Raw genomic sequence first — 18,916 nt, forward strand, 5'->3', positions numbered from 1 at the left:
AGCACATACTGTACACTACAGTACAAATCACTCATTTGCATCCACAGGCAAATAATCACCACAAGCACAAGCTGTGACACATCTTACTTTGTCAGATGGTTTATTGAATCATGCAATCCATGTCATATCAGCAGCCAGTTACAGCCATACATCTGTCAACACTTTGCAGTATATTAAGGCAAGAAAAAATAAAAACAGGTTATGTACAGTCGACATCTTACAGTTCTCTAGAACGTATATGGTTGTAAACAGTGACCACAGCTACTTTTCATCCCAGGGTGGAAAATGCACACAAGTGGTTTCTTAAAGGGAAAATCCACCCCAATATATAGACTATCGTAGTATCTGAAACCTAAAATTTTAAAAACAGGTCTCTCCTCCAATGAAAAAGCAGAGAGACACACTGGAGTGATGATGTATTTAGTTGTTTCTGTAGATACTGAATGCTACAGGTTAAAATTCTCACCAACTATTTATTTCTGGGTGACAGCAAGTCATTGTTTTGCAAGTCACAAGTAAGAGTCAATTCGTTGCGCTCAAGTCTCGAATCAAGCCCCAAGTCCTAAACTTTGTGTTTCAAGTCCTTAACATGTCGTAATGGGCTCTTCGCCAAACGTCTTGCCAGTATAACGACTGTGACAATATATTAAATTTACAAAAATTACAAATGCTTTTAAAAAAGTGTAGTCATTTGTTGAAACTAGTTTGTTAAAAAGTTACTTAGCTGTTAACATTAGCCTCAACTTACAGATTTTGTTCAACCTAAAATTTCAGAGTTGGAAGTTTCGGCTCAGTCTGTAATTTTCAACCCACACTTCTTGCTTACTGCACTTGATTTTTGTTGACTACTGCGTAGTTTTTGTATGCAAACAAAGTTGATTTTTGTGTCTTTTTTTTCCAACTCAGTGACATGAAGTTCTTTCTTCACGGTTCTCTCCTGCAACTTGATTGGATGCTGTCAGATTGGTGTAATTAGCGTCGGCCGTTAGCGAAACTTAGTGTGGATTTGCTGATAATGAATCATGCTAATGCTTGTTAATTCAGGAAATGAACTGATTCATGTTACACTTTTTAAGAAAAACATTTTTAAATTGGGGGATGGTATCAAGTATTTTCAAGTCAAAATGGTCAAGTCCAGGCGAAGCCACGAGTCATTGGTGTTTCATCCCAAGTTGATAGCAAGTCTTTTTTGGTTGTGTCTAAAGTCATCAAATTAGTGACTTGAGTCTGACTTGAGTCTAAGTCATGTGACTACTCCACACCTCTTTACTGACTTTACTTATCCAAATTTGCATCAACAGTACACAGTATGTGTTGAAATAAATCAGTTTAAATGTGAATGCATTTAATAGCACATAGTATTATGGTGACAATAATACAGTAGCAGAGTGGAAAGCACTACCAATAATGTTCTTTCTGTTGACTTTTCTACAAAATACTGACAGATAAAAGTCATAGTTTCCACTTTGATGCTGCGCTATTGCCATTTCTGTCTGTGCAGCAATGTGGCACTAAAACATCTAGCAACATCTGATCTAAGCTGACTACGATCATTGCTTCAATGTCTCTACTAAAGCTTCACGGTACATTATTTGAATACACAGACTGTGGAATGGATATAAGGCACTTTGATGTTATTAGCAGCTTAACTACAACCTAAGAGGGGATTCATACCTTGGCTATTGTGACTCTGCGTGCACACACACACACACACACACACACACACACACACACACACACACACACCCATACACACTATAGCTGTAGCTATTCATTGTATTACAACATGCCACCATATTTAGGTCCAACTAACTGATTTACTGCACTGTGGGTGCTCTGCACATCCAGATATGGCTATATAAATGACACAATCATGCAACAAGACCCGCTAATCTTTGGCCACCGATCCACACAGGGAAAAAAAAGCATAATACATTTGGCAAAAATATACTGTGTAGTCATCTTAACAACAAAAATCAGCTTAAGAGGGCAATTAACACTGTTTCATAATGCAGACATTACTGCGGGAATGAGGGCACTGCATTTCTGTAACTGTGAATGCACCGCTTTGTAATAAAATATAATAATTCACTAAATAAAGCTGAAAAGTAAGAAAACATTTACAGTAAGCCATCATTTTGGTACATACATACAGTAACATTCTTCAGTAACAAAACTATTAACCATTTGTGCATAGTTTTAACATGAACAGACTACAGGAGTTAATTCTGATATGCAAAACGATAGATTCTAGACAGTTTTACTATAGACACAAGTGGATCCTTCATTACTTGTATAAGAACCAGTCATTACGCTGGCTATTCACTGCAGAAATAACATACAATTTCAGAGATATAGTTCATAGATTCACATACCAAGATTCTCGAGAATACTGTTCAAAAGGCAATAGTTTTGAATCATGATGCTTGTAAGTGGCCACCAGAGGCGGTAACTTTTGTAGTTTGTGTTATTCATGTTCCGGGTTGTGCAGCGTGCCCCAGAAACTGTATTAAAAAAACGATAGTGTCGTCACACGCCAGATTGGCCACACCGCGAGCAGGTATCCTCGAGCAGAGAGAGCAGATTAGCATGGTAAATGTAAAACTTTCTTTGTTGCGATTATTGTTTGTTGCCAGCGTGACACTACACTCAAACGTGTTTGTTCGTGGCTTAGTGCACAGTTTGGGCCGAGTGAAGAACATGTTGTGGAGTGTTCGGCGGGCGAAGCGAAGTGTGGCGAACTGACTGGCGTGTCGTCGCAGTTGTTTGGTTGCACGCTGGGGGGCGTTGCAGTGGTGCGGCTGGCGTGGCGTGTTTTGTAAATGCAATTTGATTATGGTGTCTTGTATTGAAATGTTAATTTATATGTGTTGCAAACTCTCATTGTACAATTGTGCAGCTCGACAGACAAATTAAAATGGACTTTTTGCACCGGTCGAGCTCCACGCTGTTATCGTTTGACGTCGAGGGCTGCTGCAGTGAGACTGGACGCTGCAGGGGGGCCGTCATCATCCCGCAGCATCTGGATGCTACAGCTGCAGTGAGAGACTTGAGGTGGCTGACGGGTAAATCACTCGCAAAGACACTAAACTGTTATAAGTAAATATAGAAGAAGCTATCTGCTCCTCATTTCATCACATGATATCATGGACATTTAAAGATGTTGAATATGATCAGAAATAATTCCAATAATGTTTCTGAATGTGTGATGCTTGAGTGAGAAAACAATAAAAAAATCATTCAGCAGGTACTAAAGTTAGAGTAAAAGTACATTAAGTGGATATGGTAATAAAGGAAGTCCACAACAGCCTGTTGTTTAGAAAGTCATAATATATTCAGAGACTGTGCGACCATGACATCTGGTGCTGCTGCTGTATTTTATCGTCATGCCCTCCAACCATTTCTCATTTCCACCAAGTGCTCTATTGCAAGATCAACATTGTTCCTTCACTATTTGAGTCTTCACACTCGAAGTTGCCTTCAGGTAGTGGAGACAACAGTGCATAGTAGTGTGCTACTGAGGTATCCTGTACAAAGATATCCACTTACAAATGTGTTCTGCGGTGAAATGGACTCTGGAGGGGAGACGGGACCTGTTCCCTCTGAGCAGAGCCGTCTCACACATAGATCCCCTCCGGGTTCAGGCCTGAAGTGAGAGGGCTGTGGAGGACCCGGAGTTGACTGGTCATGGAGTGTGATGAAACAGGACGCTTCAGGGAGCCAGACAGGGGAACTAAATCTGAGAATGATATAAAAAATAATTATAAATATTAAAGGTGTATTTTAAAGGTGTTGTGCTGAAGATTCAGTCAGATTTTCGCACAAATGTTTGTATAATTGTTTATCTTTCTTTAAACTTAGTTCCAAATGTAACCTAGTTTTGTTTTGTAAGTCACAATTAAGTCTCAGGTCTTTGCACTCAACTCCCAGGTCACGACAAGCAAGTTCAGAGTCAAGTCATAAGTCCTAAACTTGAATTTTAGGTCCTTAACAACTCATGATGTCCTGACAAATGCGATGCCAGATCAATAGTAGAATAAAAATAAAATACATGAAAGCATGTATTTTAAAATTGTATTCATTTGTTAAACAAGTTTGTTAAAAAAGTTACTTAGCTGTTAAGCTAACATAAGCTAAGCATTAGCTTGATAACTATGTTAATATTATTCTCACCTTACTACTATTTGTGTAACTTAAAATGTCAAAGTTTGACTTTATTACAATCCATATTATATCATTTCAATATATACCATATCATAATATATACTGACAAATTACTTGAAAATCAATTAATTGTACATATAAATATCTTCTGTCAAATTAGTGCAAAACTAATCAGAATATTATATTGAATTTAAATTTTCTTTCAAACCTGAATCTGAATCTATGGTGCCACCAAGGGGCAGTACTGAGCCGTACAGACGCTCAGCTGAGGCAGTGAATTTATAGCCGGGCACAAAAGTCCTCACTGATTTAACACATGAATTGGAAGGTTACTAGAAGGACATGAACACTCGATTCATTACTTTTCATAATTGAAATCCATCACCGTTTAGTTTAATAAAGAGACATGGCGCTCTAAATGATGCAATAATGAAGTACATGTCATGTAGTCAGAAAATATCTGGGCTCTTAGGAGAGCTAAGATGTTCAAGTTAAGACAGTGTTACAGCTTTTAACGAAAATCTGATCAAGTGGGTATATTGTTAACCATCACCTCATGTTTTTCCACACACTTAGGCGGTTTTTTTGGGCGTATTTTGCCATTAATTGACAGGACAGTGCCAGTGTAAAAGGAGGAGAGAGGGGGGGGTGACATGCAGCAAAGGGCCATGGACTGGAAGCGAACCTGTGGACGCTGCCTCAAGGACATTGTCTTTGTACATGTGGCGCCCACACCTCCCACTAACCCACCTGGTGCACGCTTTCATTGTTTTGTTTTTTTTTATTCAAGTGCATTATGGAATCCAATATGCAGCATTTACACATAAATGCATTTTTTAAAATGAGTTTTTACGGCAGGGGCAATGTTGCATACTAAATTATTCATAGGCGTTGTGGGAGGTTTAACTTAATGTTTATGTCTGTATATTTGCTTTAATACATACATTTTTGTGCTTACAGGCTTAATTTGATAAGTTTTTGCATTTTGTTTTGCAAGTTGGATATCCAGCTCTTTGCTTCCAAGCTTGCTTTTACAAACTGGTGGTTACAATCATGGCTAAGACACATAATGCTCTGCTCCAGACTCACCTCAAACTTGCTCCAGAAAGTAAGTTTTAATTACTATAAGTCACTAGTACAGTATTGCTGTAACTGTTTTTAATAACCTGCTGGTTGATAGTTGATGTGGCTCGCCTCTTTTGCATTGTGACAGCTCTCCCATTACTCAGTGCTCTTAGTTTATGTGTCATTTCTCTGCTGTAGGATGACAGAGCTCTGGTTCAATGAGCCCATCACTGAAACTGCTGAGCATGTGATAGAGCGACAGCGTGATAGACGGATTGAAGGGTAGATGGAGAAGGTTGGGTGAGTGAATGATGCCAGGTCTGCCTGTATCCAAGCAGCTGTTGGCATGGAGACTATAATTGCCATTGGAGTGGGTAAAAACTAATACTGTTCTCTGCACTACCCCCTCCCCATTTTCTCTATCACAGTGTCTCACATGCACATGCATGCTCACACTTGAACACTAAGCTGAGTCATTTTCTCTCAGCAGGCTGTCAAGACGTGAGGTAGAAAAATAATAACTGCTTGATGGAGCAGAATGACTTTACTAATGCAAAGACAAACTGCACTTCATGCACTTTATAGAATATAAGTCGTGTCCTCTGTGTGAATGGCAACTAAAAAGCAGCATTTATCTTCAGACAGCATGCATTTTGAAATAAATTGTAATTTCTGTCTTGGGTTAGACCTGTTCAGATCAGATAGACTTAACAGACCCCTATCTGACCGACTACATACTGCACCTACAAGGTCAGTTTCATCAGTAACGATACCTTGTAACACTATATGTGACTGTATTATTAAATTTGACACACAAATAATATCTTAAACTCCAGAGAATAGTCCTCAAGAGAACAAAAATCCACCTATTTAATGTTAACAGGAAAACAGTATTACCTATACCATGACTGTTGTGAGTACTGTCATCCTCACTGGGTTCAGCCGGCAGCACTGTGACCTTGGTGCCGGTCTGCTTGATGAACTGCTGCAGGTTAACCTGCCTCAGCTCCTTGGTCAGCTGTTCCAGCTCGTGCTGCATGTCCTTCAAGGAAACAGGAAAAATATGAAAGCATTACCAACAGCTTGAAATTGACATCTACAGATTTTACGAGACTGTGTTTTAGTATTTGGATGTCCAGACACTAGCAGTATGACTTCAAATCTTGAAGTCCTTGTCGATTTGATTGATGACAAGTTCAGTTATATTGACATCAAAGTGTCACTTGAGCCAATTTCACACAGCACTCTGCAGGCTTTAGATGTTCTTTTTTTCACAAAGACCTGGAAACAGACTTTGATGTGTAAGAGAAACAGAAGTTCCCGTTCATACTGGCAAGGATTCAGCATCACAGCAAGGGATGATTCCACTGAACAGATGCTCAAATGCATTCTTACTGATGGATGGTCTCCCTAATCACTACATCACTATGCAGCACTATTTTCTACACACACAAAAAGCCAGGGCAATTAAAAACAAGTCAGATGCATGCATATGTCTCACCTGCAGTTTCTTGCTGCTTTGTCCAAGTGACCTGTCCACAGCCCTGCAGCTGCTCTCCAGCTGGACAGCCTGTCTCTCCTGGGCTTTCAGTTCTGCTTTGACCCTGAGCACTTGAGCCCGAGCCTCTGCCTCACTGACCCACTGGGTCTCCTGCCGCTCCCTCTGCAGCCGCTCCTCTTCCAGGCCTGCCTCCACACCCTGATGGGGCGGAGAAATAAATAGATATGGAGAAAGAGGGAAAGCACCTACTACAGTATACAAACATCATCAGAAAGACTGGTAATAGATAAACAAGTACGATGTAACACAACCAACCAGGGAAATCTTCTTCTGTAATTCTTAGCTGGTTATTTTTTCCCAAAAGTTTCTACAAAAACCCAGGATTTTCAATTCAATATCCCCAAAATATCCCACACATAGCACACCTGTACCATTGCCAGCTTTTCTTCGATCTCCATTTCACAGCCCTGCAGACGTCCTCTAAGCTCCTGCAGTCTTTCCTCCAGCTGTCTCTCACTCTCTAGCTCAATCTGCAGCTCAGTGGCCCAAAACTCCTCCTCCTCCATCTCCACGTCGTTCTTCCTCAGATGCTTTTCCAGCCTCAGGATCTCTTCTATCAGCCCTCCGCCTCCACCTGGGTCCCCAATGCACCCTCCACTTCGCCCCCCTCGCCCTTCAGCCCAGCCCTGGAGCTCCGCTTCATAGGCCTCCAGCTTTTTCTCCAGCACATTCAGAGTCTCTCTCTGCAGACCGACCAGTCTGACAAGATCTTCCATGCGACAGGCCCACAGGCCAGGCGATGCAGTCCCAATGGCTGGTCCATGGTGGTGATTCCCACCGTTTCCTAGGAGGAGTCTGCGTTTAGCCTCAGCCTCGCCGATTCGGCCTCCGCTCAGTATCTCCCTAAGGCCTCTTGGTGCACCAGTGAAAGTCAGAGACTTTCGGCGCGGTTCACGGCGTCGCAGGGAGCGATCATTGGGATGACGAAGCTTTGCGAGGGGAGGGAGGCTCTGCCGGTGCAGACCACGTTCAGGCCCCCTGAGAGGGGGTCCTTCAGAGGGGGGTCGTTCAGTCAGGGAGGGGCCTGTGCGGTGCAGAATCAGCTGGACGTCACCAGCATACTGGCCCCAGGTGTTAAGAGAGGCCACAGGACTCTCATGAGGGGCTAGGTGACGCTCAGTGTCCCGCCATTTTTCTACCAAAGTATATCTCCCAGTGCGGCCTGTAAAAAGACACAAAAAAACAACACACTTTTAAAAAACATGACTTGTAAACAATTCTCATGCTGGTGGATGGTTACACAAATTTGCAAGGATTTTAACTTTTATTTAAAGCTGCTTAAAGCAATTTTGTCCATTAAAAGGGTAAAAAATTTCTGAAACAAACTCACAGAAACGCACCTATGATATACTGTCATCTTATCCAACAGTTAAGATGTTTGCAAATCTCTTCTTACATATTTAACAGAGACGGAGCTACATTATCGTCCTGTTGGAATTATGCTTCTGCCCATCTAACAATTGAAACATTCAAATTTGAACCAGCTTGTCTGAGTGTGGTTTCTGAAAACAGCTCAGTGGTTTTATAAATGAGATGAGAGCCTTAAGTCTCTACCATAGAGTAAAAATGCAGGCTGGAAAACAGAACAATCAGCCAAAAGAGGCTAAAAGTGGGGCAGATCTGCCATGCTGGGGGTTTCTCAGTGAGTTCTCCGCTCTCACATTACATTTAATTCATGTTTATAAGAAAGAAATTATTTTACACTGTTTAGAGGAAACATAGACACTTGTAGTATTAGGGTGTAGACAGAAACAGTTGTAAAATGCCAAAGTGCTAAATCAATATTGATGTCTGATCACTTAACATGGTGTATATGGTTTTAATAGAAAAAAGGCAGAGGAGGGGGCTAAGAAGTGCTGCTTTCTCAGTTTGGCAGGAGTCTGAAGGATGAGTCAGACTTTCCCTCCTCCTACCCTGCGCTTTGTGGGAAGTGATGTCAATACAGTCTGCTCAAGTGCCCTCGTTCCTCGAGGAGCCATATGGGAAACGGGGGTGCTTAGATCCAAGAAAGTACCAATAAAGCCTCTAACTATGACCCAGTGTATCTCAGCAGGGGGTTTACATGTGGGCAGGAGACTCAAATACGTGTTTACTTCAGAACGACCTCTTCTCAGTTAACAAAATGCAGTTTGGTAGTTTGTGAGTACAGTGGTCAGTTGATGAAAAGGCTTCAGCTGTTTAACACCTTAGAGTGTGAAGAAAACAGTAAAAGTTTAGCAGAATACAGTGGAACCGAATACCATGTTAAGTCAAGAACTCAAAGTACTACGTGGGAGAGAAACATTTTTAAATAAGCGGTCTGTCCTCCTTTATAAGTGACTTTCAAATGGAGGTATGGCTAACATAGAAGTGTTTCACAATCAGATCAACCTGTAACTAACATTTAGATGACAAGTGGATTTTCTCTGTTGTGTTAGCGTTAGTACACATGAGCTACGTTCTGTCTGAATTTCACCAATTTAAATTATGCTTATAGCCTGGATTGCCTGTATCCTTTTACAACCAAATACATTGCCTGACTTTACTAGGAATCCATAAGTACAACGTGGAGAAGCAGTTTAACGTGACTGGAAAAAACCTGACAAAAGTGGATTTCGATCAGAAATTAAGAAAGACAGGTGTAGAAATTGTCATTTAGTGTTCCAACATATCAGAATTTAATCAGTATCAGTAGCGTAAATTAACCACCAAACGACTAGTATACAATTCCTGGGTTCAGATGTACACATCTAAAAAGGCGTATTAGGGCCTTTGCAGGTAAAATTAATGAAAATACGGAGCTAGGGGAGCAGGTAAGAGTCAGAAAAAAATCTAATTTAAGGAGATTACAGTTGTACATTTACAAGAAAAAAGTAAAACAAACATCATCTGAGATTAAAGGGATACATTTATAAGGAAAAACGTGGACATTCTCTGACATTCCAGAGGAAAATTTATGATAAAAATTTGGACATTATTTGAGATTAAAGTTGTAAATTTATGAGAAAAAATATATTATATTCTCTAACATTAAAGTGGTGCATTTATGAGAAGAATCCTAAATATTCTTCGAGATTACAGAGGTAAATTTATGAGAAAAAAAGGGATATTCTCTGAGATTCAAGTAATACATTTACGAGAAGAAAAGCCACAAATTTACTGCCAGAAAGTCAGGTGAAATAGTATAAAGAGTGACAAAGTCCACATAGAGAGGGAGTTGTGGTTGATCAATGAGTCAAGCATGGGACTGTCATGTATGAGACCAGGGTTAATTCATAGAGAATATCCACGTTTTTTTTCTCGAAAAATGTATAATTTTAATCTCAGAAACTCTTGAGTTTTATTATGGAAATCATCCCCCTTTCCTGGCTCTATGCGCCATCCCTAACACTCTTTTTGTTTGCTTGTGCTGGTGGCTTTACAATACAAAATGATCTACCTATGGCTTGTGCCAGAGCAATAACCACTTCCTGGCAAGTGGTTGCCTCAGTGACCCCACAGACGACCCTCTGGACGCCATCCACCCAGACTTTGAGCTCCATGTTGGGTCAGAAGCGATGGAGCCGGTTGTGTTGTGTTGGCCCCGACATTATTGAAGGCTCCAGTGGTGCAGGGCAGCTAAAGCCCCTCTGGCTACTTTGCTGAGGAGGAAACACAGGAAAACAGGAAGTGGTTAGTCAGGATGTGCTCAAGGCCACAGATATAACATTCAGTCGCCTTAAAGGACAAAGTCTTAACAGACACATGATAATGCAAACAGTTCCACCCGTGGGGATACCCTGTAACACAAATTGCCCAAAGAGGACTTACAACAAGGTAGAGCCAGGCTATTTTAGCAGCAGATAATGGTTAAAGGAAAGTCCTGCAGAGAATGGACTCCTACAGCCAAGCATGCCAAGACCAGCTGGCCATAACGCTGTTGTTTTGTTCTTCTCTATGAATAGGTACATGTCTGTTGGGGGTGCAGGAAGAGTCTGCCAGCAGGCATTCCCAAACCCAGTTCCTGCTTTTGTACAGAGAATTTCATGGAAGTGGCGAAGACAGAGTAGGAAGATTGACTCAGTGACACAGAGAGGACAGGAACAGAGAGTGAAACAGAGAAGGCATGGAAATGTAATTAAAAGGGAGAGCTGGATGAATCATAACTCGAGGGAGTAGAGTAGGGTTTTGTTTTTGATGTCACTGTTATTTTCACTGTTGTGTAACACATGTAATATGGTTGAGTCCTTTATTCTCACATAATCATTTGAATAGTCAACAGTGTGTCCCCTTTTACCCTGCTTGTTCAAGGCAGGAATAATGTGTCGTTACGCGGCCTCACCATTCTGCATAAAGGGTATAATTGTGGTTGTGGGGGGGGCGCAGAGTTGTCTCGTCTTTGAGCCAGCAACAGAGGTAATAATGGCGCCAAAATAGTGTGACTGTAGAATCACAGCCGACAGGATGGACGGATGTTCGCATATTGGGTGAACAATGAAGTCTGGCAGCTCCTTACTCTCAGAGCAGAGGATGAGTTCATCCGTCATATACCAGGACCAGTAAATAGTTGTTATTGCTATGTAATGCCATTGTCATTATTTATAAAGTGCTGCCGACACATATATTATATGTCGCGCTGGAGGCTGACACTGTTATGTTAAATGTCACGCTCATCACTTTTTTTCTTCTGTAATGCCGGGTTGCTGTCTAAACTCACACACTGGAGTGGCACGATGCCACCGTTGTTTGTTCTGCGTAAAAATTTAAATAAGGCAAAAAGAGGGGACTTTGTAGCGGTTCTTTAGTGCAGTGTCCATGTAAAAAGGGTCTATGTTACAAAGTACAAATTTAACAAAATAGTAGAGTGAGAAACATGAAGTTTTTTTCATATGATCACCACTGACTGATTGCTGATGCACTTCAAAGATTCACAAAATCGCATTATCAGATTTATTTCTTACAAAGCACGTATTAATAATGTGGTTAACTGACATAATAGTGTATGAACTACCCATTTAGGAGGAGGTATCCTTCAAAATGTTCTTCAAGGACAGTTTACCAAGAGAGAAAATGAATGGCATCTCCCCAGATCTGTATCACTCTCCATGGATCTAACCTTCACTGCACCTACACTACAGAGTCAAAAGGTCCTTTTGTTCGCCAGCCCCACACCAATTACACCTCCCCCAGCCCACGTAGTCCCTATCTACATTCACAAAGTCATCCACATCAGCCTGTCCTACACCCCACCAATTGCTTTTCTAAATATGGTAAAGACATTAGGAAGTGCTGCAAGGTAACATTTGTAGAGTTAGATAAAGAGAGGCTGCAGCTAATGATGATCAGACTTTCAGCTGTTTATTTTTTAAAAAGGTCAACGGTTCCCCTCACAAGTTCCCAAACCTCTTGGATGACAGTTTTTAATTTTCAGTTGAATGCCTGACCAATTGGATATTTTCTCTACCAACAAACAAACACAACAAAATCTCATGTCATTAGGAGACATTCAGGGACTCAGATTCAAGTGTTTGTTCAGGGCTCTGAGGGAGTGTCTCTTTTTGTATTAATCCAGTGCGTTCAGTCTGTGCATCTGTATGTACGCGAGTGTCACCTTTGTCTGTGGCCTGGACTCTTGATCACTCTATTCTTGGCGGATTCACAGCTGGTTACAAAGTGCTTTTGTCCTTCATTCAGACTGCCCTTAAATGGCATTAAGGCTGAAGGGTGGAGAGGAACAGGAAAAGAGTCAGACACGAGCATACTGCGAGATTTTTCTGAAATGACCCAAAACACAGTCACCATTTTGTTTAACCCTTTTCCAGGGCTGTGAGGAAACAGTAATGGGGAGTGAGTGGGTCTTGATGCAAAGCAGGCAAAGTGGATCAACAAGGGTGAAGGTCTGGATACACGAGAGGGGGAAGGGGAAAGTGGCTAAAAAATACCACCTATAAAAACACTAAGCCAGGGGGATTTAAGGACCACCACGTGAAACACTGTATATTGCATTGGCATTAAAGGGACAGTTCAACCCCAAATCAAAAATGCATATTTACCTCTTATCTGTGGTGCTATTTATTAATCTAGATAGTTTTGGTGTGAGCTGCAGTGTTGGAGATATCAGCCAAAGAGATTTCTGCTTTTCTTCCAATATAATGAAATTAGATGGCACTCCTCAGAAATCTTGACCTGGTTGCTCAAGATAATCCACAGACCTTGTTTCGAGCAGTTTCGTGTATTTTCTTAACCAAAGTGCACCCACCAACCATTTAACTGCTCAGAGGGAAGCGTGCATTTATTGCTAGCTCACCAGCAACAACACCACTGAGTTAGCTAACATTACAGCTCAGCCGAGAAGGACGCCATAAATCTTTACATGTTGGGCTTTCACGAGCACAGCATGAGTAGATGAACACTTCCGTCTGCGTGGTAATCCAATCGGTGGATATAGCTGGGTAGAGAGAAAAAAGTTCCTACAAAAAACTGCTCACAACAAGGTCTGTGGATTATAACCAGGTCATGATTTCTGGAAAGAAACATTTCTGTTGAGTTTTTCCAAATGCTTTTTTTTTTGTCTCTTTAAGCACCACAAGCCAAGTGCCATCTTGTTTCATTATGCTTGAGAGAAGGCAGGCATCTCAACGAGCGATCTCTTCAACACTCTGCAACTCACACCAAAACAATCTAGACTGATAAACAACACCACAGGTAAGAGGAAAAAATGTGTATTTCTGATTTTAGGTTGCACTGTCCCTTTTACAATGATTTAAAAAATAATGCATATCAATGCACAAAAAAGATACCTGTTCAAATAGAACAGTTCATTTCATGCGCAGTAAAGACAAAGCAAACTGGCTGACTCAATGCCTCTTCCTTGCACAAACGTCACAAGACTCAGTGGGGCATTTATAAATGTCACTTGCTCTGGTCCAGACTCGTAACATTTATATTCATTAGCATTAACCCAGGAAACCTAACTGACGATACAGGCACAGCAGTGTGGGGCACAGTGCCAATCCTGAGCTCTGCAAGCTCCATTCCTCCAGCCTGTCATAGCCAAAGCCTGGGGAGATGCCCGCTCCCTGATTTGTGCAGCTCGTCTTATGCCAGAAAAGGCATTTCATGAGACAGAGGAGGGCTTAAATTCTTGTGAATTCTATTTAAGCTCAGGCGAGAGATGATCAAGTGCAGCAAAACATCAAACTCCTCATGAGCACAGTGCACGTTGGTTGCAGGCTCGTATTGGTTCAGTAGTGTTGACTCAAGATGCATTCCTCTGAGAGCAGTGAGGTGTGTTAGCAGCACTGAGCAGCCTGCCTGCCCGGCTGCTGATGACAATTCTCCAGGCCTACAGGAGCACACAAAGCTGGCAGGAAAATGGCTTCAACTGGCTGCTGGTGTAAACAACCTACCATATGTTCCTGTGGGTGTTTCATCACGACTAACACACTGCTGTAACATACAAGAAATACTGTAGGAGTTTCTACTGTAGGAGCTTAAATACGGCACTGCTTCTTTGAGGATTAACAATCTGTCAAGCATCACAGATTGGCCTGAGGATTGTGCAGTTTAGCAGTTTGCTGAACAAGGGCATATTTGAGGAAAACGAAATGGGCATTCATTACATTAAAAACAAAACCAAGACAGAGCTTGACTCAGGAGAAAGGCTGCAGGGCTGCAACTGAACTTGGTTGAGAAAAATGATCTCACAGGAAAACACTAATGTTCCAAGTACCACCTCCAGGAATGGACACTATTACACTTTGGTTCCTATCCAGATTTGCTGACCATTGTTCACAAAGTCACTGTAAGTTTTGAGGGAGTTATATCCAAATGGCCAATTAAAACTAGCAACTAATTTATTATAGAAGGTTTCTGACATGCATAACGCCCCCACGTTGCTGTTAATCAAAGACAATGGGATACTTCTTGTAGAATGAACAGCAGTCTGTTCTACTACTTAAACCTCGTAGCCTCTTCCTAACCAAACTTTAATTCAAATTGCATTCCCCGCAGAGCAACATGTAATTACTCGCAATTTATACCCTTCTGTAATGGGTAACAGATCTGTTGTGAAACAGATCTCAGTGAGCAGCCTGAGACACACGCTGGTTTATTGTGGAGGCACTGGTGGTGAATCAGTTGGAACTAACCAGAGAAATCTCTTTTCTTGCTTTCAGTTCCTCCAGATTGGCTTCAAATGCTACAGCCGGTATAATCCCTGAGCCCAAACGCATTTGGTTGACAACAGTATAACATAAATGCAAGATTTGCTGACAAGCTGGGACCCCTGAGGGTAAAAGTTAAGGGTCTTGCGGTGGGAAACAGATAAAGAATCTCCTCGTCGTCAGTATGTCAGCCTGGCGTGTATACAGTACCCTCTGCAAGTGTAAACATTAGAGAGCAGGGCAAAGACTGTTGCCAGAGATGGGCCTTGATCCTGTAGAGTGGAAACTGATAACATCCAGGGTATGCATTCCTGGGCTGTGAGAATGCAACGGTCCATGACTAAGAGACAAGAAAGTCGAGGGTCCGCCGGCTCTGTGATCTTGATGGCTTTGCAACAAGCCACAACAATGCAATGACACTCCGAGAAACTCCTTCTAAAGGGTATTTGATCTGGATAATCATTAAAAGATCAGCAAACGTGTGTCTGCGACGTTGTGAATAGCTGAAATCTTAAAGTCGACGGCTCTCAAAAACAGAAAAAAGTTCTAGTTTTAGATTCTAGTAGCAAAAGTTTTTAGAGGTTTTATTCTTCTCTTATACTCCTAAAAACCTCTGCTGCGCACTACGTCAGCCACCTCTTAGTTAATTTATTGTCTCAGACACATTAGCCTCCACACAATGACAAGACCTAACACCTGCAATATAGATCACTGTTAATTAATAGGTAATTACAGGTGACATTGTCCCACCACTTAATCAGAGGCTAAAAGGCAACATTTATTAGCAGAAAGGAATATATTTTATTCAGAGTTTTTATGTGTGTAAAGCTTCTGAGGACTATGTGTTGTAGCCCAACCACCTAAAATGCCAAAGTAACCCCAAAATATCACATATATCAATCTCACAGAAAGAGGCATTACTTAGTACTTCACACATCCAATTTTTTGTTCCAACTCCAGTCTGAGGATCCGGGTTTTGGGGATTAGCCCCACATCCAGTCACGCTACAGGCAACACCCTGAGCTCCAGAGAGCTCTCCAGTGGCCTCTGCCTTGGAGCAAGCCTCTCTCTCTCTGCCTGGCTGATATTAAACTATTAGGCGCTGGAGCGGCCTCCCCCATTTGGGAGGTCAGTGCTGGCAGGATCTTGAACATCTGGACGGCACGTTCGGCCAGCAATAATGCCGCCTTTGTTCCCTTGCCATATTCACTGCTCACTAGCCAGCTTTGAAGAGCCAGCAGGGCAGGCAGCAGGCTTCTGCACCGGGGCAGAGGCACAGTGGGGCAACAGGAGGCCTGTAGCCAAGGTTTACATGTTACAGCGGTTTGTAAAACATCATCTGGGGCTGAATCACACTCTTGTATGTGCATTCACAGAACTGCAGCGGCAGCTGAAATGGCAGCCTCACACAAAAAGCGGCAAAACTTATTTATTTTTACAGTGTGTAGGTAGTTCTTTGCAGTCTGGACTTCATGGTGCTGTGACATTATCAACTGAAGCAAAGAATACTGAATTACATGATTCTATTTCTAAACTAAAACAGTCGTCTTGGATCATAAAGACTGTGAGACATAAAACCTTTGCAGAGTGCAACAAGTCCCCAGGTTGGTTCTGCTGCACCTGGTTTATGTTCAGTATATGGCACCAGGGCTTTAGATAAAATAAGTGATTTTAAACTCATATTCTGTTATGATTACTTAAGTGTGAATATGTTTCAATCCACCAGAGCTTGTTATATTTATATAATAATGACAATGATATAAAAGGGCAAATATATGTATATAGCATAGTAATGTTTTACAAAACACCAGGGCCTGCTGAGATGATACAGGAGAATAATAAAGTCTGAGAAACCCTAAAAATGCTTTTATCTGGCCTTATTTGTCATACCAACACATAAAGACACGATAGAAAGCCGTTGTAGCTTGGTATTCTAGCACTTATTAGCCTAAAAAAAGATTACACATTAGCATTTTGAGCATTATTTTGCACCTCTGCCTCATATTGTTGGTGTCGAGTGGGACGAGGCTGGAGAAATGGCGATAATGGGCTGTAGTGGGCTCAGAGAGTAGCCGAACTATTCTACTACTGAAATGTTTCCGTTATCTCAGCCTCTCAACTACAGCGGGCTCAGCCGCAGCACATTCAGCTATTATTAGGTCCGTGTAATGATCTTACCTTAATGGCGCAAACAGGATTCAACTCAGTGTTTCCTATCCGAAGTGAAGTTTCGGGGGGAAACACAGGTAAAGGCGAGAATTCCGCAAAATGTGTCCCTCTTTCACCATTGCCCACAAAATCACTTCCAACCAACTGCGACAAAGTAACGTTTTGGCTGTCGGACAGAAAACTGAATAAAAGGCTACCGACGCCGTCAAAAAAAATGACGTTTTGGTCCTCTGTCCGAAAGTTTTTGTATGTCCTCTCTGTGCGCTAGTCTTCTGCGGTCTCCCCAATAAGCTGCGGAAAATGCCCCTCTCCCCGTTTCATTACTCCTGCTGGTAAATACATCGCATTGGGATTGGAACTGGGACACCGCAAGGCATTGTGGACTGTTTAAAGCTGCAATACACTCTGAGGGGGGAGGCTACCTACAGCCAACTTTTACACACTCAGGACGTCTAAACAGCACAATTACATCACACACTCTTCTTTTCATGAGATACTAACATAACCCCATCTGAAATACTCAGATAAAAAATTATCAGCAAAGCGTCGATCCTTTTATCAGATGTCCAATATATCATGAAATTGATAGATTTATATAGAGATGTTTAATGGATGTTCTTGGAAACTTTGTCAATGAACAAAAGGCATTGAAAATGCTCAGTGGTCTAACAGAGATTTCCTGCAGATGTAGTGAAAGTGGTTCATTGTCTGTTTTCATAAAGTGGTGCATTGCATTTATTCAAAGTGGTATGAAATGATGGCAGAACATTTTGAGCATCAAACACTTTTGTGCTCAATACTGACCACTTTTTATGCATCAATTTATGGTGTAAGTTGTCATTAATTACACTTTATACTATAATGTTTTAAAAATCGATGCTTAAAACTACTCATTTACTCATGCCAGGGCATATAATTGTGACACAGAGTTGAAATGCAGTAACATATTTCACACCATAAAGACAGAATGGAGTAACCCAGCGAGCAGAGAACGTTCTCACAACATTGGCTAAAGTTACCTACAAGTTGTAATAATGTTTTAAAGAAAACATTTTAATCTAATAATCAAATAATGTTTTAAGGGTGTTTATCATTTCAAATAATGTTCCTATTAGGTTAAATGCTGACTAAGAAGAAACATTTAACATTCTGAGGATGTTTTGGTGAAGTTGAGAGGTGACAGATCATATATATTCTTTTTTATAAAACGTTCCCACAATGTTACATAAGAACAAAGGAAGAATGTTTTCAAAGCAACAGTCAGAAAATGTTATTGAGGACTAAGATTACAGACCTTTTGTTTATGAGAATGTAATGTGTTAATAATTTAAAAATGTATATATATATTTGAGAGAGATATATCTGAGAATGTTACGCTAACATTAAGAAGAATATTTTGGGAACTTAAAGAAAACTTGCCATTGAAAACATTACTAAAACACTGCATTGGTTGCATTATACTATTCTCAGAATATTTTTAGGACCAGAAATTTCTAGCTGGGAAGTTGTTTGTACAATAAGGAGCACCCAAAGTGTTGTGATGAATGTATAGGTTGGTGATATCAAGTAGCAACATTTGGTACAGGTTTTTTGTTACAAATCATGCTCCAACATTAAACCCTTGTGGACTAAACAGATTAGCAGATGATAATGTAAAAAGAATTTCATTTCCACTTCACCCGAAGCAACAACACAAGCATGTGCTATTTGCAAAAGATGCAGATGTCTTATAATACTCCGCTGGTGGACCTGTGATAATGGGACCATGCATCAACGGAGACTTACTGCCCTCTTGTGACAGAACAGACTCTCCTGTTGTAATAAAAAGTCAGCT

At 41.1% G+C, this 18,916-nt stretch overlaps 1 protein-coding gene across 2 annotated transcripts; it reads right to left on the bottom strand.

Annotated features, from left to right (window-relative positions):
- Positions 1-83: 83 nt before the first annotated feature.
- On the bottom strand, positions 84-17,477 carry rassf8a (Ras association domain family member 8a). 2 transcript variants are annotated; one of them, XM_042496126.2, is made up of 6 exons: positions 17,092-17,477; positions 10,209-10,410; positions 7,162-7,952; positions 6,731-6,928; positions 6,127-6,271; positions 84-3,739 (listed from the first exon to the last, which is right to left on the bottom strand). In XM_042496126.2, exons 2-6 carry the CDS (start codon positions 10,309-10,311, stop codon positions 3,618-3,620), a joined length of 1,359 nt encoding a protein of 452 aa, XP_042352060.1. In that variant the 5' UTR covers positions 10,312-10,410; positions 17,092-17,477; the 3' UTR covers positions 84-3,617. The 2 variants fall into 2 exon arrangements, with proteins under 2 accessions (XP_042352060.1, XP_042352059.1); XM_042496125.2 differs by having other exon boundaries at positions 7,156-7,952.
- Between the last annotated feature and the right edge of the window lie 1,439 nt (positions 17,478-18,916).

The sequence above is a fragment of the Plectropomus leopardus genome, chromosome 7 (genome assembly GCF_026936395.1).
Source record: "Plectropomus leopardus strain MGB_pleo_1.0 chromosome 7, ASM2693639v1, whole genome shotgun sequence".
Taxonomy (NCBI): Eukaryota; Metazoa; Chordata; class Actinopteri; order Perciformes; family Serranidae; genus Plectropomus; species Plectropomus leopardus.